At 36.1% G+C, this 18,258-nt stretch overlaps 1 protein-coding gene across 4 annotated transcripts in view; it reads left to right on the top strand.

Moving 5' to 3' along the window:
* The window catches only part of PREX2 (phosphatidylinositol-3,4,5-trisphosphate dependent Rac exchange factor 2), a 284,434-nt gene that overhangs the window by 79,967 nt on the left and 186,209 nt on the right, over positions 1 to 18,258 (top strand). For all 4 annotated transcript variants that reach the window (XM_055298134.2, XM_063612655.1, XM_055298135.2 and 1 more), the window contains exons 7-8: positions 6,197 to 6,330; positions 12,817 to 12,920. In XM_055298134.2, coding sequence (XP_055154109.1) covers positions 6,197 to 6,330; positions 12,817 to 12,920 — 238 coding nt within the window. The remainder of the gene's footprint in view (positions 1 to 6,196; positions 6,331 to 12,816; positions 12,921 to 18,258) is intronic.

The following is an 18,258-nucleotide window of genomic DNA, read 5'->3' as shown; positions in this document are numbered from 1 at the left end:
GTACTGCAGAAATGAGAGATTCCTTAAAAGTTACTGATATTGTTTACACAGTATACACCAGTTACTCAAAGGAAGAATGAATGTAGGTGGAACTGTATCATATGTAGCCCACAACCGAGGGTGCCTGACTTCACCAGCTTCATGGTTTTACAACATTCTGAGTGCAAGAGAAAATGGGGCATTGAGACAGAGACAACTGGATGGAGTTAAGGAATTCTGTTGTGTATTCAGAGAAATTAGAGAGAATTTTGCCACTTGTTAGGTATAAGAACTTGGGTAAGTTAAATAGCCCTCGTTTTTAAACTCTACAGAGTTCCAGGAGGCACAGGGGAGATAATATGAAAGTTGGGTTGCAAGAAAGTGGTTCCAAGAAGAAGTGGCAACATAAATTCTACTTGAGTAGGATTTGACAATGATTGCGAAAGACAGCCATATAGAGATTGGGAGTTTTGGGACTTTGAGGGAGTGCAGCTTGGAGCAGGGCCCAGTCAGTGGGTTTGGCAATTTGTGTAAGAACTCCATTGCCTGTCCCAGTCCACCACCCCATCGAGGGGGTGAGCTTGGTTTTAAGGTCTGGTCCCTTCTGGGGAGTTTAGGAGAAATTGCTATTCTCATAGGACTCTCTGTAAGGACACAGAGTCACACAGGCTGAATTCAGGCCCTGGGAGGAAGCTGTAATGAGTTGAAGAGCTGTCTTTGACTTGCTATTGGGGATCCTTGCTCAGCCTGCAGAAGCTTTGTGCGTCTGTGGAGAGGCTGCCTTAGGGTTAGGACAGGGAGAAGTTCAGATGTAGGGTGGCATGACAGAATGCAGAGTTCCCTGACAAGTTTTTGAGGTTAGGAGCCTGGGGCTCATGCTAGGAAACAGCTCCCTCTCCAGCTCCTTCCACAGGCTCCTGCAGACCACCTTCAGGGCCTCCTTAGGGAGGGCATTGTTCCTTCAGTAACATCAAAATTCTATTTGATGGAATCCAAGTCTGATACACCATGAATTTGCATTGTTTCTATGGTAGGTGGATTATTCTCTCACTTAATTATCCGGGGACTTACTTCACTGTTAATCAAATGAAAGCTTTTGTTTTAAACAATAAAATCTCTTAGGCACAATGTGCCTATCTAGTATTTTGTTCCACTAAATTATTTACATTCCTGAATGTTGAATTTAGGTAAACAAGCAATTGAAATTTATTGTTTGCAAAACATATGACAGCGAGAAAAGCATGGCTTTTGAGCAGAGTTGGTTTTTAGTCTGGACTCTAACCCTTTGTTTGGGAATGATATATAATACCTCTCCTACATAGTGTGTGTATTATTGCAGAAGTCAAATGAAATAAGTAAAAGTGCTTTGAATACTGTAAAATGCTATGCAAATATGAGGTGGTATTTTAAAGCTTTAAAAAATTCTCCTCATTTGTCTAATACATGCATCTATCTACTGAAGGTATTATAGTACTTAGGGTTATATGGTTCTAAGCAACAGAAACTAAAAGAAAAATTAGTTTAAAAGATTGGGTAGCTTGCTGAGTCAATACAAAAGCTACAGTGTCAGACCTGAGAAGGCTGTCTAGGCAGCTGAAATTATTTGACAGTCGCATCCATGCCCTAGCTAAAATGAATAGGCTCTAATAATTTTTTCCATCTTTATATGACTATACTCAAGACTGAAGATCAAAATCCAAGATTCAGCTAATCTTGCCTGGGTAAATTTGCTAAGGGGAGGGCAGAGGATCTTGACTGCCAGTCCTCCAATTTCTTTTTGGGGAAATACTGACTCTCCATTGTATGCGTTGTTATAATCATCTCCACAGTTGGCTGAGATGCTATACTCTCCATTGAACAGATTTTAAAAATGAAGGCTATTTAACGTACCGGAGTTCTTATAACTAACAGGTGACAACATTTAGATCTGAAAACAGGCAGCTTGATTCTAAAGCTTATATTCCTTACTACATGCTATTATATCCACTCAGATACAAATTTGGCAAATTCTTTGGATTAAGTTTGTTTTCCTGCTTGTCTTTTAAAAGTAAGTTGATTATCGAAATTAGGTTTTCGTCAGCATTTATGTAGTAACTGCCACCACAGAAAATCTGTAGTATATGTTTTATTTGTTCATTTTTGAAGTTATGCCTTTTATTAGTATAATTTATTATATCTCAGTCGTATAATTTATTATATCTCAGTCATATAAGTTATGCAACATTCAGAATATTCTACAAGATAGTCTAGTGAAGGTGATTGTGGGGCACTGATTAATATGCCTTGGAAGAGAAGTTTATTAGCTGTTTAATCAGAGTCACTGATTCATTTCATAGAACAGGATCATTCTCTGTCTGTGTTGGTTGATTGATTGTGTTGTAATGATAACTGTAGCCTTTGGAGCTATACTGAAGTATTTTGACAAGGGAGTATCAATAAACATTACGTTGTCATTAATTCAGCTTTAAGTCCTTGATATGCCTGTTTGGAATTGATCTCTCAAATATGGAAAACACTATTACGATAAAAGATAAGAGAAGGAATTATTAATACATGAAGGTGTTGGGATAAATGAGATTCAAGATAAATATTGTGTTTTAGAGAGTAAAGAGACACAGAAAGAAATTGGACATTTCTTTATTACCTTTTTACATGGAAAAACACAGTGCTACAGGACCATTTAAAAATTACTTCTTGTTGGTTTTGGAATCTGTTTGCTGCTTCCATTTGATTGAATTTGTGCCTGACAGTGTATTGACTTCAAGTCATGTTTCTTGTTATTTCATGGATGTGAGTCTTCCAGAGCTTAGTGCTGGGACTTGTTTCTTTTTGTCCTCTGTACGAGGTGATTTGGCAGATACAAATTCATCTTCTACCTTGAGATAGAATTGATTTATATATAATCTTTGTTATTTGAGGATAAGTGGTTCTGGAAAAAGACCACTGAAAATGAATCCAGTTTAAAAGAGGCACAAAATCTCAATGAAGTGGAAGGGGGGAAGGTTTAATGGGACTTTATCTTAGTAAAATGAAAATTTATATTATTTGTTTTATATGTCACAGAAATCAGATTATAATTTTAGTTAATAGTTTTAACCTCAAAAAGAGCAAATCAAATGCTGAGTCTTTTTGGGGGCAGGTCAAACATTTTATGATAGGACAATGTAATATGCTTTATTTTATGTTTGTTTCCATAGTATTTTTTAAAGATTTATCTTTGTAAGAATGCTCAAATGCTTCATCAATTTTTTAAGAGACTCCTTTGATATCAAAACTATTCTCTTATGAAGCACATTCTAGTTGTCGGTCTTGTCAATTTTCTTTTCTTCCACTGTGAATGGATCTAGCTCTGTTAGATCTTTGTCTGCTGATGCATTGTATACGAGTGGGGATGTTTCAAGGCCTCCTGTCATCTTTCGTCTTTTCCAAGATTGTAATTTCTCTCCGCAGTCAGTTCATACATATATGTGGTTAAACAGTTCTTAATGATTTTTGCCTGCCATTATCCTAGAGATAATGCACAGATTTAAACCATGGGAAATCAGAGGCATGGTGGATGTTCTTTAGAGTTTAAAAGATAAATGCAGTATAAAGGAAAATGCTGTAAGCTGCTGTGTTAGGATAATATTTTTAGACAAATCTGCACATTTTGACATAGAATCCTTTAGTACATTAACAATTCTTAGGGAATTATTTAATTACTCAAGGAAGATATTTCATGCCATGATGGTAGATTACTGTGGTAGAAGGTGGTGAAAGGTGATATTGCACTAATTCTCGAAGCCTGCTTTAAGTGTTAAAGGTACATCATCTCAGTGACAGAAACATCTCAGTCAGATTCAGTAAAACACAATCTGACCAAAGTTATGTGTATATTGTGAGATACACTTTGCGGCATAACCGTGAATTCTAGAAACTATCAGTGGTTGTTCTTGTCCTTGCTTACTAAAAATTTGATTAATAATTGACTAAACTGATGATTTGGGTTGCTTATAAAAAGAAGTGTTGACCTTAAAGAGGCCAGTCAATCGTACTCTGTTTTTTGATCAGGAGTGAGGAGCTGATGGGGATTTATAATAATGCCTTAGATAGAATAGGTCTGTATATTAGCAAGGGGCTTGAGAGTTTCTTGTATCAATTTGGATGGGTGATTCAAAAAGTCAAACTAACGAACAGGATGGAGGAAAAAGATATAGCGGTTTGATTGATTGTAGCAGCACTTTCAATCAGTTGTAAGATAACGATGTCATAATAGCTAGCTCAATTTTATATAAAATACTCCTTCCATTTATTAAGAAAGATAATTATCAACAAGTCAGGAAATGTTTTGTTAAGAATGCATCTACTAATATCTGCATATGTTAATTTGAGGTACTCGGGAGGTTTATTTAATGTGAAAATTAAGATGATATCTGCAGTAACCCTTTCATAATGTAACAACTTATCATCCGGGTTTGGCTTATATGGGTCATCATAAGAAATGGTCTAAGGGAGAGCTATTCTGTACATGTTGTGAAATTGCTATAAATTAAAACCACTTTGCTTAATGAACACATGATAAAGTACGTGAAATTCTGTAATTTTTTTTTTGTGCCAAATCTTCATTTGTATATCCACTTTCAGGATGAAAAGAAATAATAAAGGAATAGCCGGGTGTGGTGGCTTATGCCTGTAATCTCTGCACTTTGGGAGGCTGAGGTGGGTGGATCACCTGAGGTCAAGAGTTCAAGACCTGCCTGACCAACATGAAGAAGCCCTGTCTCTACTAAAAGTATAAAATTAGCTGGGCATGGTGGCATGCCTGTAATCCTAGCTACTTGAGAGGCTGAGGCAGGAGAATCGCTTTCCAGGAGGCAGAGGTTGCGGTGAGCCAATATCACGCCATTGCACTCCAGCCTGGGCAACAAGAGCGAAACTCCATTTCAGAAAAAAAAAAGAAGAAATAATAAAGGAAAATGTCTAAAATTTGCAATATAAAGATAATCAAATTAATATTAAAAAACTGTCTTAATTAATTCCCTATTTTGGAAGTTTGAGTTGTCATTGTAGGTATTAGTTGTCATTGTAATTAAATTTTTACTTAACCAGAGAAACTATTACCAGTGATTATTGTGGAAATATGCAATTTAAAATTAATGTTCTAAATTTTAAATATGAAACATTAAAAATAGAAACATTGAGTTAAACAAAAATTAGAAATTTACTCCAGATTTAAAGAATCTTGATATAGTTGAAACTGAAAGTCTCTTGCAGAGCACACATATAGATCTTTATGGAAAATGTCCTTTTTCTTTTTTTGGTCCAAGTCAGTGCATTAGTTATGATAGATTAGGTTGTAGAAACAAATAGACTATAATATTTATAATGGCTCAAAATAGTCATTTCTGTGCATCTCCCACCACAATCCGATGCTCGTGTCCAACTCAGGGGGCAGCTTTCCTCTGTTGATGATTTAGGGCCCGGGCTCCTTCCATCTTGTGGCTCCTCTTCAGTTCTAGTGGCCAGTGCTTGTGTTAAGAATCACTTTTGTCACTAGTCGTGTAATCTTGATGGGCATGCTATAAACACTTATTGAATTAGCTAGTGTGCCTTTGTATGGGCATGCTATAAACACTTTGTATGGGCATGCTGTAAACACTTTGTATGGGCATGCTATAAACACTTATTTAATTAGCTAGTGTGCCTAGTAAATAGGGTGAAAGGCTCTGTGGAAAGTTGCTCCCTTTAAATAATTTTTCTCTTTTTATTTCTTTTCTTTTCTCCATCCTAGGGGTGGATATATAAATTGAGACCTGCTAAAAATTTAGACAATTTCATGTACTTTGTGCCTGTGGAGCCCGTTTTTCCAACATACTGAGGAAAAAGAGAAAAAAGAGAAATTCTAATTGTTAACATTATGAATTAATTTGAACTCATCTCCTTTCAACATGACATAGGTGACATGTATTCTATATGCTTGTGTATGTACACAAGACACCTGGAAGGAGACACAAAATCTCTTAACAGTGGTTGGTTCTGTCTGCTCAGACTGATCAGGGGGAAACTTGGGGGTTAGGGGCCCTCCAATCAGTGTATGACTATCTCTACTGTTTGCACTTTAGCCTGTGCATAGATTGCTTCTTAAAATAAAAACAACCATAATTGTAAGTAGAAAAATAATTATATACAGAAGTGTCAACCAAGTAAGCAGACACTAATTGCATTTCTCCTGACTTAGGGGTCCAACATCACTGACACCTGCACTGAAATGCTAATGTGTGGAGTCTTACTGAAAATTTCTTCTGGAAATATTCAAGAGCGGGTGTTTTTTCTTTTTGATAATCTTTTGGTGTACTGCAAAAGAAAACACAGGTAAGATCCTAAGCAGGTCACACTTCAGAAGTGGTCACAGTTTCTACCTTTCCCTCTGTGCTTCCCAGAACTCATCCAAGGTAGCTCACAGTTTCTACTTTTCTCTCTGTGATTCCCAGAACCCATCATCCATCAGTGCATTTCTTCACATATATTCAGTCTGCTCTCTGATTGTTTGCTTCACCTTCTTGTAAAACCTAAACTGAAATGTCACTGTCATCTGATGATGCTGGGTCCTCAGAGCCCTCCTGAGGAGAGGTGCAGTTTGTTCCTAACCCACATATCTCAGGCCCTGGAGGAGAGGCCGGTGTGTCTTCCTCGCTTCCTAATCTTGTTTCCCAATCATTCCCCCTCTTCCTTCAAGAATCCCAGCACATGTGAAGTTCATGCCATGAGTCTTTCCTCTCCACTACCTTTCCCTCATCACCCCTTTATAGAACACGTAATACCTCACTGTCATACATGAATTTAGTGATTTCTCTAGCTCTTGCATCATTTTCTTTCTACCCTACTCCTGTTGCCATTTTGGGAGTGTTCAAAACTCACATGGATGATCTATCCAGAATTTTGGACCTGAAAGCCCACCGTCTCTTCACCCGCAGTGAGTCTTTCTGCCGTTACACCTGAGTCTCCTATCCTAGGAGACTTTTTACCTTGTCAATACCAACAGTCATAAAATCGAAATCTCCATTTCAGACATTCTACTCTGAATATCATCCTCCATCCTCCTAGCTCTCTTCCTCTGGTATTGTCACTTCAGCTATTCTGACTCCAAACATTGTCAAAGATCTATCTCAAATTTTAAAAGTCCTTTGTCTTGTATCACACCGTCACCCTTCATAGCAGACTTTCTTGCAGGAGTTTTATGTTGGCACTTTTTCTACTTTCTCACTTGCTGTTCTGGCATGAGCAACATTCGGCAAGGTCTTTGTTCACTCTCCTCCACTGAGCTACTCCCATCAGAACCTCTGTAAGAAGCACTACTGTGCTTCTTACTCCAGTGGTCACTTTTCTGCTCTTTAAGGTTTTGCTTGTTTTTGTAGCAGCCTGTAACTTAGCTGAGCAATCCTACCTTCCCCAAACCCTCTCTTCTCTTTAATGTGATTATACCCCACTCTCCTGGCTGGATATTGGAGTGCTGTGGGGCTCTGCATTTGACTCCTTTTCCCTCTTCATAGTCATGACTCTTCCCAGCTGATTTTATCCAGTCCCATCACTCATGTCCCACATCTGTGTCAGTTGCTCTCAAATCTCTATCCTTAGCCCAACATTCTCGACTCCTACATCCTGCCTGTTGTGATGGCCATGAGGAGTCTCAACCACAACATGGAAGAAATGGGATTCTGGGTTCCCCTTCCTAAAGTCACTCCTCTCCCAGCTTTCCCTTTCTGTTGTTTTCTCAATTCCAAAAATTACGAGTTAGCCTTGGTTCCTGTTTTCCCTCAACATCCCACATCCAATCCATTAGAAAATCTTCCTGCATCTGCATTGAAAACTTACAAACATCTCTCCACATCTCTTCATCATCATTGCTACTCTGCTCCAGGCCACCAGGATCCCCCTTTGGTGACAACAGTGGTCTCCTAACTGACTCACCATATCTTTTCTTACGCCTCCACAATTTATGCTCTCCACAGAAACCAGCAACTTTTATAAAACAAATCAGATCATGTTGTCACCTTGCTCAAAGCCCTCATTGGCTTCCTAGAATAAAGTTCTTTTTTGTTTGTTTGTTTTGTTTTGAGACAGGGTCTTGCTCTGTTGACCAGGCAGGATAGAGTGCAATGGTATGATCACAGCTCTCTACAACCTTGAACTTCTGGGCTCAAGCAATTTTCCTGCCTCAGGCTCCCAAGTAATTGGCACTATAGGCGCATGCTGCCACACCCAGCTGATTTTGTTTTTCAGTACAGACAAGGTCTCACTGTGTTTCCCAGGCTGGTTTCGAACTCCTGGCCACAACAATCCTCCCATCTCAGCCTCCCAAAGTGCTGGGACTATAGGCATGAGCCACCGTGCTTGGCCCCACCTAGAATAAAATTCACACTCCCTACTCTAGTTTACAAAATTCTGCCTGGTCCAGCTCCTGCCTGCCTCTCACATCATCACATCCCATTTCTCCAAACACAATACCTCCCTGCTTCCTTTAGCCTTCTCTTTCTCCCATCCCTTGATTATGCCACATGTCCTCCTTTCTTAGGGCCTTTGTACTGGCTGTTTCCCTTCCCTGTGTGCCCTGTCGTTTGAGTTTTCCATGGCCAGATTCTTTGTGGCTTTCAGATCTCACTTAAAAGTCACTCACTCTGTAGTGTCTTCCCTGACCATCTCATCTAATGTGGCCTCCCAGTCACTATCAATATTGGGAAAGCACTTGTCACTTGCTATTTCTTTCATAATTCGTTTGTTTACTTCCTGTCACCTTTACTAGATTAGACTGCAAGGTTCATGAGAACAGGGGCCTTATTGCTCCTTCAATGCAATTTCTCTGGAAATTGGAGCAGACCTGTGATAGACAGCTAAGAAACACAGAATCAATGAATGAGTGAATGGAACACAAACTAGTCCCCTGTAGAGCTTAGCCATCATTAATGTAAATAATTTGCGTATTAATGTTATTGATATAATGCTATTTGTTTTAAAGCATGAATATACTTTTTTCTTGAGAATGTTCTTACTTTATGGGATGTTTTCTTAAACTCTTGGGAAAATTTTTTTGCATGTTGATTTTAAGGAAAATAATAGAGTGACATTTAATTGGGAAGTTTCCTGAGCCTTTACATACTTCACCCTAACCATATATAGGACACATTTGTTTTAGTGAAATGGTACCAATGGATTCATTCAATTTAAAGGTAAAGCAGTAGTTGAAAGTACAGGATTTTAAATGACTATTTATTCCAGGGTCAGCATTTAGAAAACTATAGTCAAATATTTTCTGGTAGAGTGAGAATTAGAGACACAAAGCTGACTGATTTATAAGACAGACTTAAGGGAGAGTTATTCTTCATCTCTTATAATGAGTCTTCTTAAATCAGTTATCCAGATGCCCAGAGCAAGTTAGCAAACATTTGGTAGCTATGATGATGATATATGCTAATTCTGCCATGTGGATTGTAGTATTAGAATTCCCTAGTAAGAGACATTAATTCAAAAATGCAATTATATAAGCTGAGAAAACATAGGAATACAACATGTATCTTCATGAGAGGGAACAGATTGGGATTAGAGCCAAAAAATAATTAAATTGTTGACATCTCTATTCTATTGAGTTTTTTAAAGTTCCTTTTTACCACATGTGAAAATGAATCTTTTATTATGCTCTTCTAGGTTCTCTGTGTTTGATAGCAAGATTGAGATTAATAGAAATTGGTTTTTGGAAGATGTAGGAGAGGTTGTTATTTTACTTGTGTGTTACTCATTAAGAAACTGTAATGTGAATCAAGGTGTTTTAGTGCAATTATTAAAGGTCCCCGTTCGAGAATGAAATCTTTTTTCATTAAAATTGATCCCATCTTTATCTATGCCTGCCATCAAGACCCAAATCTTTTGCAAAATTAACATTAGTGGACAAATCATGATATTATATGGTCTTATGACTGGAATTGCACATTAAACACAGGAAAAGTTTAACAAAGTTAAAATCCTGCTTTTTTAGCAAATGCCCTTAATGAATGTATTATGCGGACCAAATACAGAGTGGTTAGAAATGGAAATAACAAAATAGTTCAACATGTCCCTTCCCTTCCAGGACTGGAGAAGCTGCTTGAACAAACCATCTGTTCTCTTCACTTAGAATACTTCACTCCTTTATGAACTTCACCTCAGCATATACTTTCTAAGATATAGAGATCTTTCAGAAAATATGAGTAAAGGGAGCCTTTTACAAACTTCCATAATTTTGTAATTATATGAACTAGAGACTTGATGAATTTAATTCTAGAATTACATTCTTTAAATAACAGCGTGCTAGATTAGGCATCCTTGCTCTGGATATTTCTAATATTATTAATCTCAGGAGAAACTAGTTTTTAAAAAAGTTATGATGTAGTATTTGATATGTATAACATGATATTGCTTAGTTTGGCTTGTTTATGAGTTTGAAAAAATAGCATCATAGTGTTTTTAGTTTCTTGCAATTTATAATTTGTATTCAACATAGTTTCTAAACATATATATCCATTTTGTGTGTAGCAAAAATTTATTCATTTTACCTGCTGCATAATATTTCATTAGTTGAATGTATCACAATTTAATTATTCATCCTCTTATCAATGGGTTTTAGGGTTGTCCCGAGTTTTTCTGCTATTGTATACACTCTTGTATATGTGTCCTGGTGACCATTACAACACATAATTAGGAATTGAATAATAGAATCAAGACATTTAAATTTGCAATATTATACTATGCAGCAGAATTATTTTCAAACTATAGGCTTTTCAGTCTTTAAGCTTCAGTAGAGCCATTTTCTGAAGAGATCAAAATCTGTCTAAGAATTATAGACTTGATCAAACACTTACTGGAATTTTGTGTTGAGTATTAATATCTGCAGCCTAAGAGAAATATACAAAACCCATATAGAGTTCACAGTAAGATCATAAAAAATTGATATGTTGAAAATAGAACTAAGTGATAGATTCTTATATATAATCCATGTTCATTTTGCCTGTGACTAAAACTGTTAAGGATATTAAGTCTTTTCAATATGATTGGTTTTAAGTTAGATGTACCAACTTACAAGAAATTATATTTTTCAAAACACCATGATACTATTTTCCAGCTGGAAATAATACCTGCATATTAGTTACCTTCATTTAAATAGGTAATAGGTAATAGATTAATACTTTTACCTCTATATGAATAACAACTACATAGCTAAGACAAATCTATAGTTTGCTATATTATACAGTGAATATATTATAGGAACAAAACCTCATTGATATGCTTATAAAACAGTATAACTAAAGAAAATTCATTCATTAACTGTTTTCTGCACAGTGCTCTCTGTTCCAGTCCCGTGAATGCCATGGGACACTACTCGGCTATTTCTCTGTATCTATGTTTCATGTTAGTGTGATTTAAATAAATATATTTATTTAAATAAATATCCAAGTCTGATCTGCATTCCTCTCTATAGTCAACCTCCTGTGAGGCCAATTTTCATAGCTACCTGGGGTGAATTCCTAATTTATAGCATTGATTTATGCCTATTAATGAAGAACATTTAGAGGCTGCTTTCAAAATGAACATGGGGAGTGCAAGGTGATGAAGGTCTGGGGCTGACAAACTGTCCAGTCAGACTAATGAATCGATTTGCTTAGTTTTCTTTAGTAGAGATGAAGGACTACTAAGTTTGGATGAGGCTTGAGGACAGCTAAGTCAGGAATATGCATTTTTTTCCAAGGAAGGAGCCCAGAGAGTGTGATAGCATCTGGAGATATGTCCCTGGCCTACCTTATCCACACCAGGGCAGGTATCTAACTGCACGGGAGAGGAAGAGGGGGCGTTGTAGTTTGTGTACAGCTACATCTTAACTTGTGCTAGGTGTGTCTACATGACACAACACATTAATCATTATTCAACTATGTTAAATTATTAGCAAGATTTTGTCATCGAGTCCCATTGAATAGTCTAGGTCAATGGAAATCTCTTGAGTGACTAGGTATTTTTTAATCTCCTTGAATCATTTCTTAGAATTTTTCCTGTTTAACTTAATGAAAGAAAAACATTGAAAAAATGTTTTTTCCTGTGTGCTTAATGATTCAAATACAAACATATATAACTTCCTAATTCATTGTTAGAAATGGTCATCTGTAAACCTGGATTTTTGACTTTGTGTTACATACATTTTAAGATTAAAAGCTGGCACTAGATGTAATATACACACAGTTTTGAAATGTTTTGGGTATTTTAGAAATAAGTAAGGCCTTTATGAAGGATTGCAAAGGTATTAAGAGACTTGTTCAACAAGTATACAGTGATTATATTATAAAAATATGATCAGAGAAATATTTTTATAGCTGGATATCACTGAGCTTAAGAACCTCCAGCACAGCTAATTCTTTGAAGAGGGATCATAAGTACTAACTGGAAATTACCAGCTAGTTACTGAAAAATGAGTCATGAAGGTGAAACAAACTCAAATGAAATTTTAAAATGGCCAGTTGTTAGTGTCTGTCAGAGTCTGATTGGGCACCGCTAATGTCTTATACTGAGCAAAGGCACATACTCACTCTCCCACATGTGTACTATCCTTAGCTTAAAACTTGAATTTATTTTTAAAAATTAGTATGCAAGTTGCATACTTCATTAAAGCAACCAGTGCTGTTACGAATGGGAGGACAAATGGAAAGATCACCAGGAGTCTAATGTTTGATATTGTCTACTGAATTGGTGTCTCTTTTCAAAGAATTGCTTAAAATATATTGTTTTGACATTGCTTTTACATTGTTTAGTAACAAAGTCTTTGTGATTTAATTCCATCTTAAGACGGTTGAAGAACAGCAAGGCATCTACAGATGGACATCGGTACCTTTTTCGTGGCCGGATCAACACGGAGGTGATGGAAGTGGAGAACGTGGATGATGGCACCGGTAAGTGATTTGTAGATTTTAAATGGGATGCCAATAGTAAATAGAAAACTCCTTTGTAAGACAGATTTCTCACTTGGATAATTCACCTGCCATGTATTAGAGCTTAGAAATACTTTGTTAGGTAAAGTGGTTGGGTAGAGGAAAGAGAAAGGTGAGATAAGGGAGGGGAGGACTACTGTGAAAGTGGGAAATTATATATAGCCAAAACACACCAACATGAAACATAGATACAGAGAAATAGCCGAGTAGTGTCCCATGGCATTCACAGGACTGGAACAGAGAGCACTGTGCAGAAAACAGTTAATGAATGAATTTTCTTTAGTTATACTGTTTTATAAGCATATCAATGATGTTTTGTTCCTGTAATATATTCGCTGTATAATATAGCAAACTATAGATTTGTCGTAGCTATGTAGTTGTTATTCATATAGACAGGTTGTCAATTTTCCTGTAAGCAAATTGTGGATGGAGGTGGTTTGTGTAGTTTTAAGTGCTTGTTTTAAATATCTTATTACTCAAAGGTAGTAACATTTTGCTTCATAGATTTGAAAGTATGAGATTTAATAACCTAATTTATGAAGTCATGATTAGTCACAAACATTAAGTAAAATAAAGTTAAAATAAACTGTACTATTTGAAAAAAAGTTGTCTCTAAAATAAATACTTAGTAAATTCCATTTTTCCCCATTGATTTTAGTTAGAATTTAAAAAATGTGCTTCTATGAGAAAAGACTAGATGAAATGCAGTATACTAACTGTTGCTAAAGTTTGGTAATATTCGTTATACATATGGGATTGGGACACAAATCAGCTCCCTCCACCTCTCACATACCTTCGTTGTCATTCTAGGGTCCCAGAGGGGAGAAGAATATGTATAATCTGTCAGAAGCACAGAATTTCAAATGTTCACCTGTAGACAATTTCTCAATACCATTGTTAGCATCTGAATAAATTGTCAGGTACTTAAAATAATGAACTGTGATTGCTGTAGGTAAGGGAAAAAGGAATGCAATGAGCAAAACTCAGGTGGTGCCTGAGACTGAGCACTCAGCTTTGGAGCCATGCTATTGTGTTCATCCAATAGAGAGGTTCCTCAGTGGCTAACTGTGGGATGGTGTGGAGCTGCCAGACAGTTGGCACAGGTAGATATCCCATTTCAAATCCCTTTCTATGCTACAGACTGTAATGCAATTGCAGATACTCCAATGCTAACATGTGGGACCTAGTCGGCTATCTTTCCATAGCAGGATGTACACATTATTTTTTACAAGGTAGCAGTAATTTATTCTGTGCTTTCTAAGAAGACTATATAGTGACATTTAGAAATGTTATCTGTCTAACATGCTAAGAGCTGTCTTGCCTCTGTAACCTGAATGTTCAAGAGACTACCCAAATGCCCAACTTTGAACCTGAGTTGGGAGGAAGTCAGATAGTAAAAGAAGAACACTAAAAACTTCTACTCTGTTCTTTATTGGACCTGATTACCCGTAATGGGACCATCTCCCCACTGTTGCTTGGGCGCTTCCTTTATTTTCTTCCACTTTTAGGCTTTCCCATGGGCATAGAGTCCCTGGCCTTATTTCCTGAGAGATTGAATATCCACCCCTTATGTCCCACTTTCTCCCTTCACCCCCCCGTGATGTGAGTGCCACTATTAGTGCCATCTGCATTGGTGGTCTGACCGAGTTGTGATAGTGATTACTCTGATTACTGTGCTTTTGGGCAGCTGGAGAACTAGATAAAGAGATGTAAGAGCCCAGGACCTCTGGAGGCATGGCCATAAAATGCTGTCTTCCAGTGTATCTGGGCCAGATGGTAAGGGAATGAGATCCTACGAAGGGTGACTTGAATTGCACAGATGCTTCTTGGATTCAATTCCACCTAAAAGTTTTGCTGACGCTAGTAAGATTCCAGCCTATAGGTCCCCAGTTCCTGAGGACAAAAGCATTGTGGAAGGCAGGGCCTAAGACCTTGTTGTGTATGAATTAGAAGAAAGACACGAAATTGCAGGATATTTAGTTGTCATAAATTAGTTGTCCAGTGGACCCTCTTGACACAAATTCGCAGGCTTGATTTTCTTTAAAGTAAGATGAAGACATTTATTAGACTTTGTATTATTCAACTGGGGCTTTCCCCCTCTTTACTTTTTCTTGAATATATATATAAGCAGCATGTAGCAGGAATTTGGCTGTACCTGGTTGCTACAAGGTCACTTAAAGAATTTTCAGGCTGCAACTGGATACCACACCCTAGTTTCCTGCAAGGAAAATTTAGTTTTCTCATGGCTATATCCACTAGGTTTCTGGGGGGTCTCAGACTTGGAAATGGAATAGAAATTTTGAAGATGGACAGGATCTTGATGATCAATTAATGTACCCTATTGGCATTTCAGATGATAGAAATGAGGCCAGATTTAAGAACTAACTTGCCCATTTTTACCAAGCTGACTAGGACAGAGCTGGAACTAGAGTTAAGTTTGCTGGGCTTCCATGTACATGCTTTGTGACATAGAGAAGGACCAAGTGGAGAGCAGTGAAGGAACAAGGCATCAGCGTACGGAGGTTGAGTTTGTTGCACCCAGAAGTGATCTGGATGCTGCATGAACTTTCTCCCTTTGTTGTTTCCTTGGTCATTTCCAGCATAGCATCTTCATTTCTTTTTGATGAGCTCAGGTTTTAAGTCTGCTATATTTTTTACTTCACGCATGAAGCTCTGATGCAGATGGATCTCAGCAGAGCTGATTAATGTCCCTATGCCAAGTACTCCCCATACTTGGCCCCTGGATAAGTTAAATGAGGGATAAACAGATAATATCAGGCTCATCTGTCATTGCCAAAAGAAAAAACAAACACCTATTCCACATTTGGTTATAAATAATAAAATGGATGAATATATATATATATATATATATATTTTTTTTTTTAAGCATGCTTAGAACTTTTTCCTTTTTTTAAATTGAGATGGGGTGGTGGTGAGGAGTCTCACTATCTTGCCTAGGCTGGACATGAACCCATGATTCTCTCAACTCAGTCTCAGTATCTGGGACTACAGGCATGCAACACTGGGCCTGGCACTTAGAACTTGTGATGGAAAATGGAATGGAAAAGTTTTTCTTCCATTTGAATTATAAAAATACTGAGTATTTTTCTATACTCTATGTATGATAGAATAGTTTTCTAAGGAAGAAGCTCTATCAGATGACTAATTGCATTGATATAGCTCAAAACTTGCAGAAAAAATAATTGCACTTGGGATGAGACTAAAGTTTTCAGCCAACATGTAAACATCTCAAATCTTTTGATAAATAATATTATTGTAATTTTATTCATAATAATTAATGACTTGGTGTATATCATAGTTATATCTTAGTATAGAAAGAAATTTAAATGATGGTATGATGTGCAAAAGTGCAAAAATTTGTATATGTATTTATTTAAGTCTGTCTATGTTATTAATTAATTCCTATATTCAAGGCAGATGTTGACCTTTGCATTTGTGGCCAAATTTCCATTCAACCATTCTTCAGATTTCAACTCTCAGTGAATCTAAGTTATTCTTTGAACATTCTTTCTGGGACTACTAGTTTGATCATGATGCTATAAAGAAAATTCAGCTTAAAGGCAACAGTAGGAAAGCTATTGAACTTCCTAGAATTAATTTTCATGGTAATTTTTATAGTGCATGCCTGGAAAACCATTCAGAAAGTAGTACCAGATCATTAGTATTCTCTCTTAAGCACTAGTTTATTTCTATGGTTGGACAGAGGGCAAGAATGTTGACCTTTAGAAAATGGGGTCTGTAGTTCAGTGTTGGGCATACCATAGATTTCAATATATTCGTCAAAAATGAATTGGATAAGATGAAAAATTTTTATTCTTAAGGTGTTCTTTAAAAGTAAGTCAATTAAAAAGAATTTAGGTCTCCCTTTAGATATAAATATTTGAAACTATTCTAATATGTTAAATACATTATTTTTATAAAATTAAATTGTGCTTATTAAAGAAACTTTGGACATTGCAGAAAAATAGAAAGGCAAAAAACAGTAGATAATAATGTCATACAAAGACAAACACATAAGACTATATACAAAATATTTCCTGCAATTTTCCTTTTCATGCATAGATTTAAAAATGCTTGAAAATGTGAACTTTATAATTTTGTATCCTTTTTCACTTAAATCAAGTACCTGTATTATCTCAATAGTCCTCATCTTTATCTTCATGCCTTATCACCAAAAATAGCATTTATTGTAGCATACCAGTCGACTGACTAGATAAACCAGTTACTTTCACAACTGTAGTATTGTTCCATAAGCTGGATTGAATATGTTCTTAATTACAAAGTAACAATGGCTTAACAATGTTGAAAAGAATATAAGAATATAATAGTTTTTTTTTCTAATACATTTTCAATGTTATTAATTTAAGGGAGTATATTTGGGAGTTCAGAAAGGTTAAGGGATGAACTACTTTTTAGATTTTTAAAAGGAAAAGTCAATTAGAATCTTTTTTTTTTTTGCCGAAAATAATATCATATGCTATTTGGGATGCTGGAAATTTTTCTTCTATTATTTGATAAAAATCAAAGATTTATTCAAAAAATTTTTCTCAATGTTAAATATTTATGAACAAATTATACGTTTTAAAGTTTCCCTTAGAAATTGATGCATTCACAGTGTTGATCTCCAGGATGAGGATTGAATACATTATTTAGACATCAGTTTCTTGATGTTTTCCATAATATAGTCTGGCAATTTCTTCTGTTTCTTAGCCTGTTTATAATGCTTGGATATTTTCCATCTTATTGAAATGCAAATTTATTGAAAGAATACTGGCACATCCACTGAGATTTACAGTGTATCAGTTTTGGAAAAATCCCATCTCATTATATGAAACTGTACTGAAATAAGAGCAAGGAATTTGCAAACTGTATAGCTTGAAGTAATTAGTGACTTGTTCAGGTCTGTCCCTTGGATTTTTCTGTTTTTGGAAGAAATCAGTGACTAAAGACTGTTGAATTTGGATATTCCACATTTAAAGAATGGCAATTTAAAATCTATTCTTCCTATAAAATTAATATTTTAGATCCATTGAAACTTGGAAATTCCTGCATTTGCCATTTAATAAATTATTCTTCCATTTAAATTTTTTAAACAAAATTCTGACTAAGTACAAAGCAGTGTTGGACTTTTTAATGACTTTAGTGAGGGTGTTCTTTAGGGATAAGTTTAATTTTTATTTTGAAGTATGAATATATTGAACAATATGCTATGATTAAAATTGTGAAGCTATTTATATGTCACTATCTTTTGAAAAAATGAGAAGCAATTGTTTATTTT

This window comes from Symphalangus syndactylus, chromosome 11 (assembly GCF_028878055.3).
Source record: "Symphalangus syndactylus isolate Jambi chromosome 11, NHGRI_mSymSyn1-v2.1_pri, whole genome shotgun sequence".
In the NCBI taxonomy this organism is placed as follows: Eukaryota; Metazoa; Chordata; class Mammalia; order Primates; family Hylobatidae; genus Symphalangus; species Symphalangus syndactylus.
This window is presented reverse-complemented; position numbering and strand designations above follow the sequence as displayed.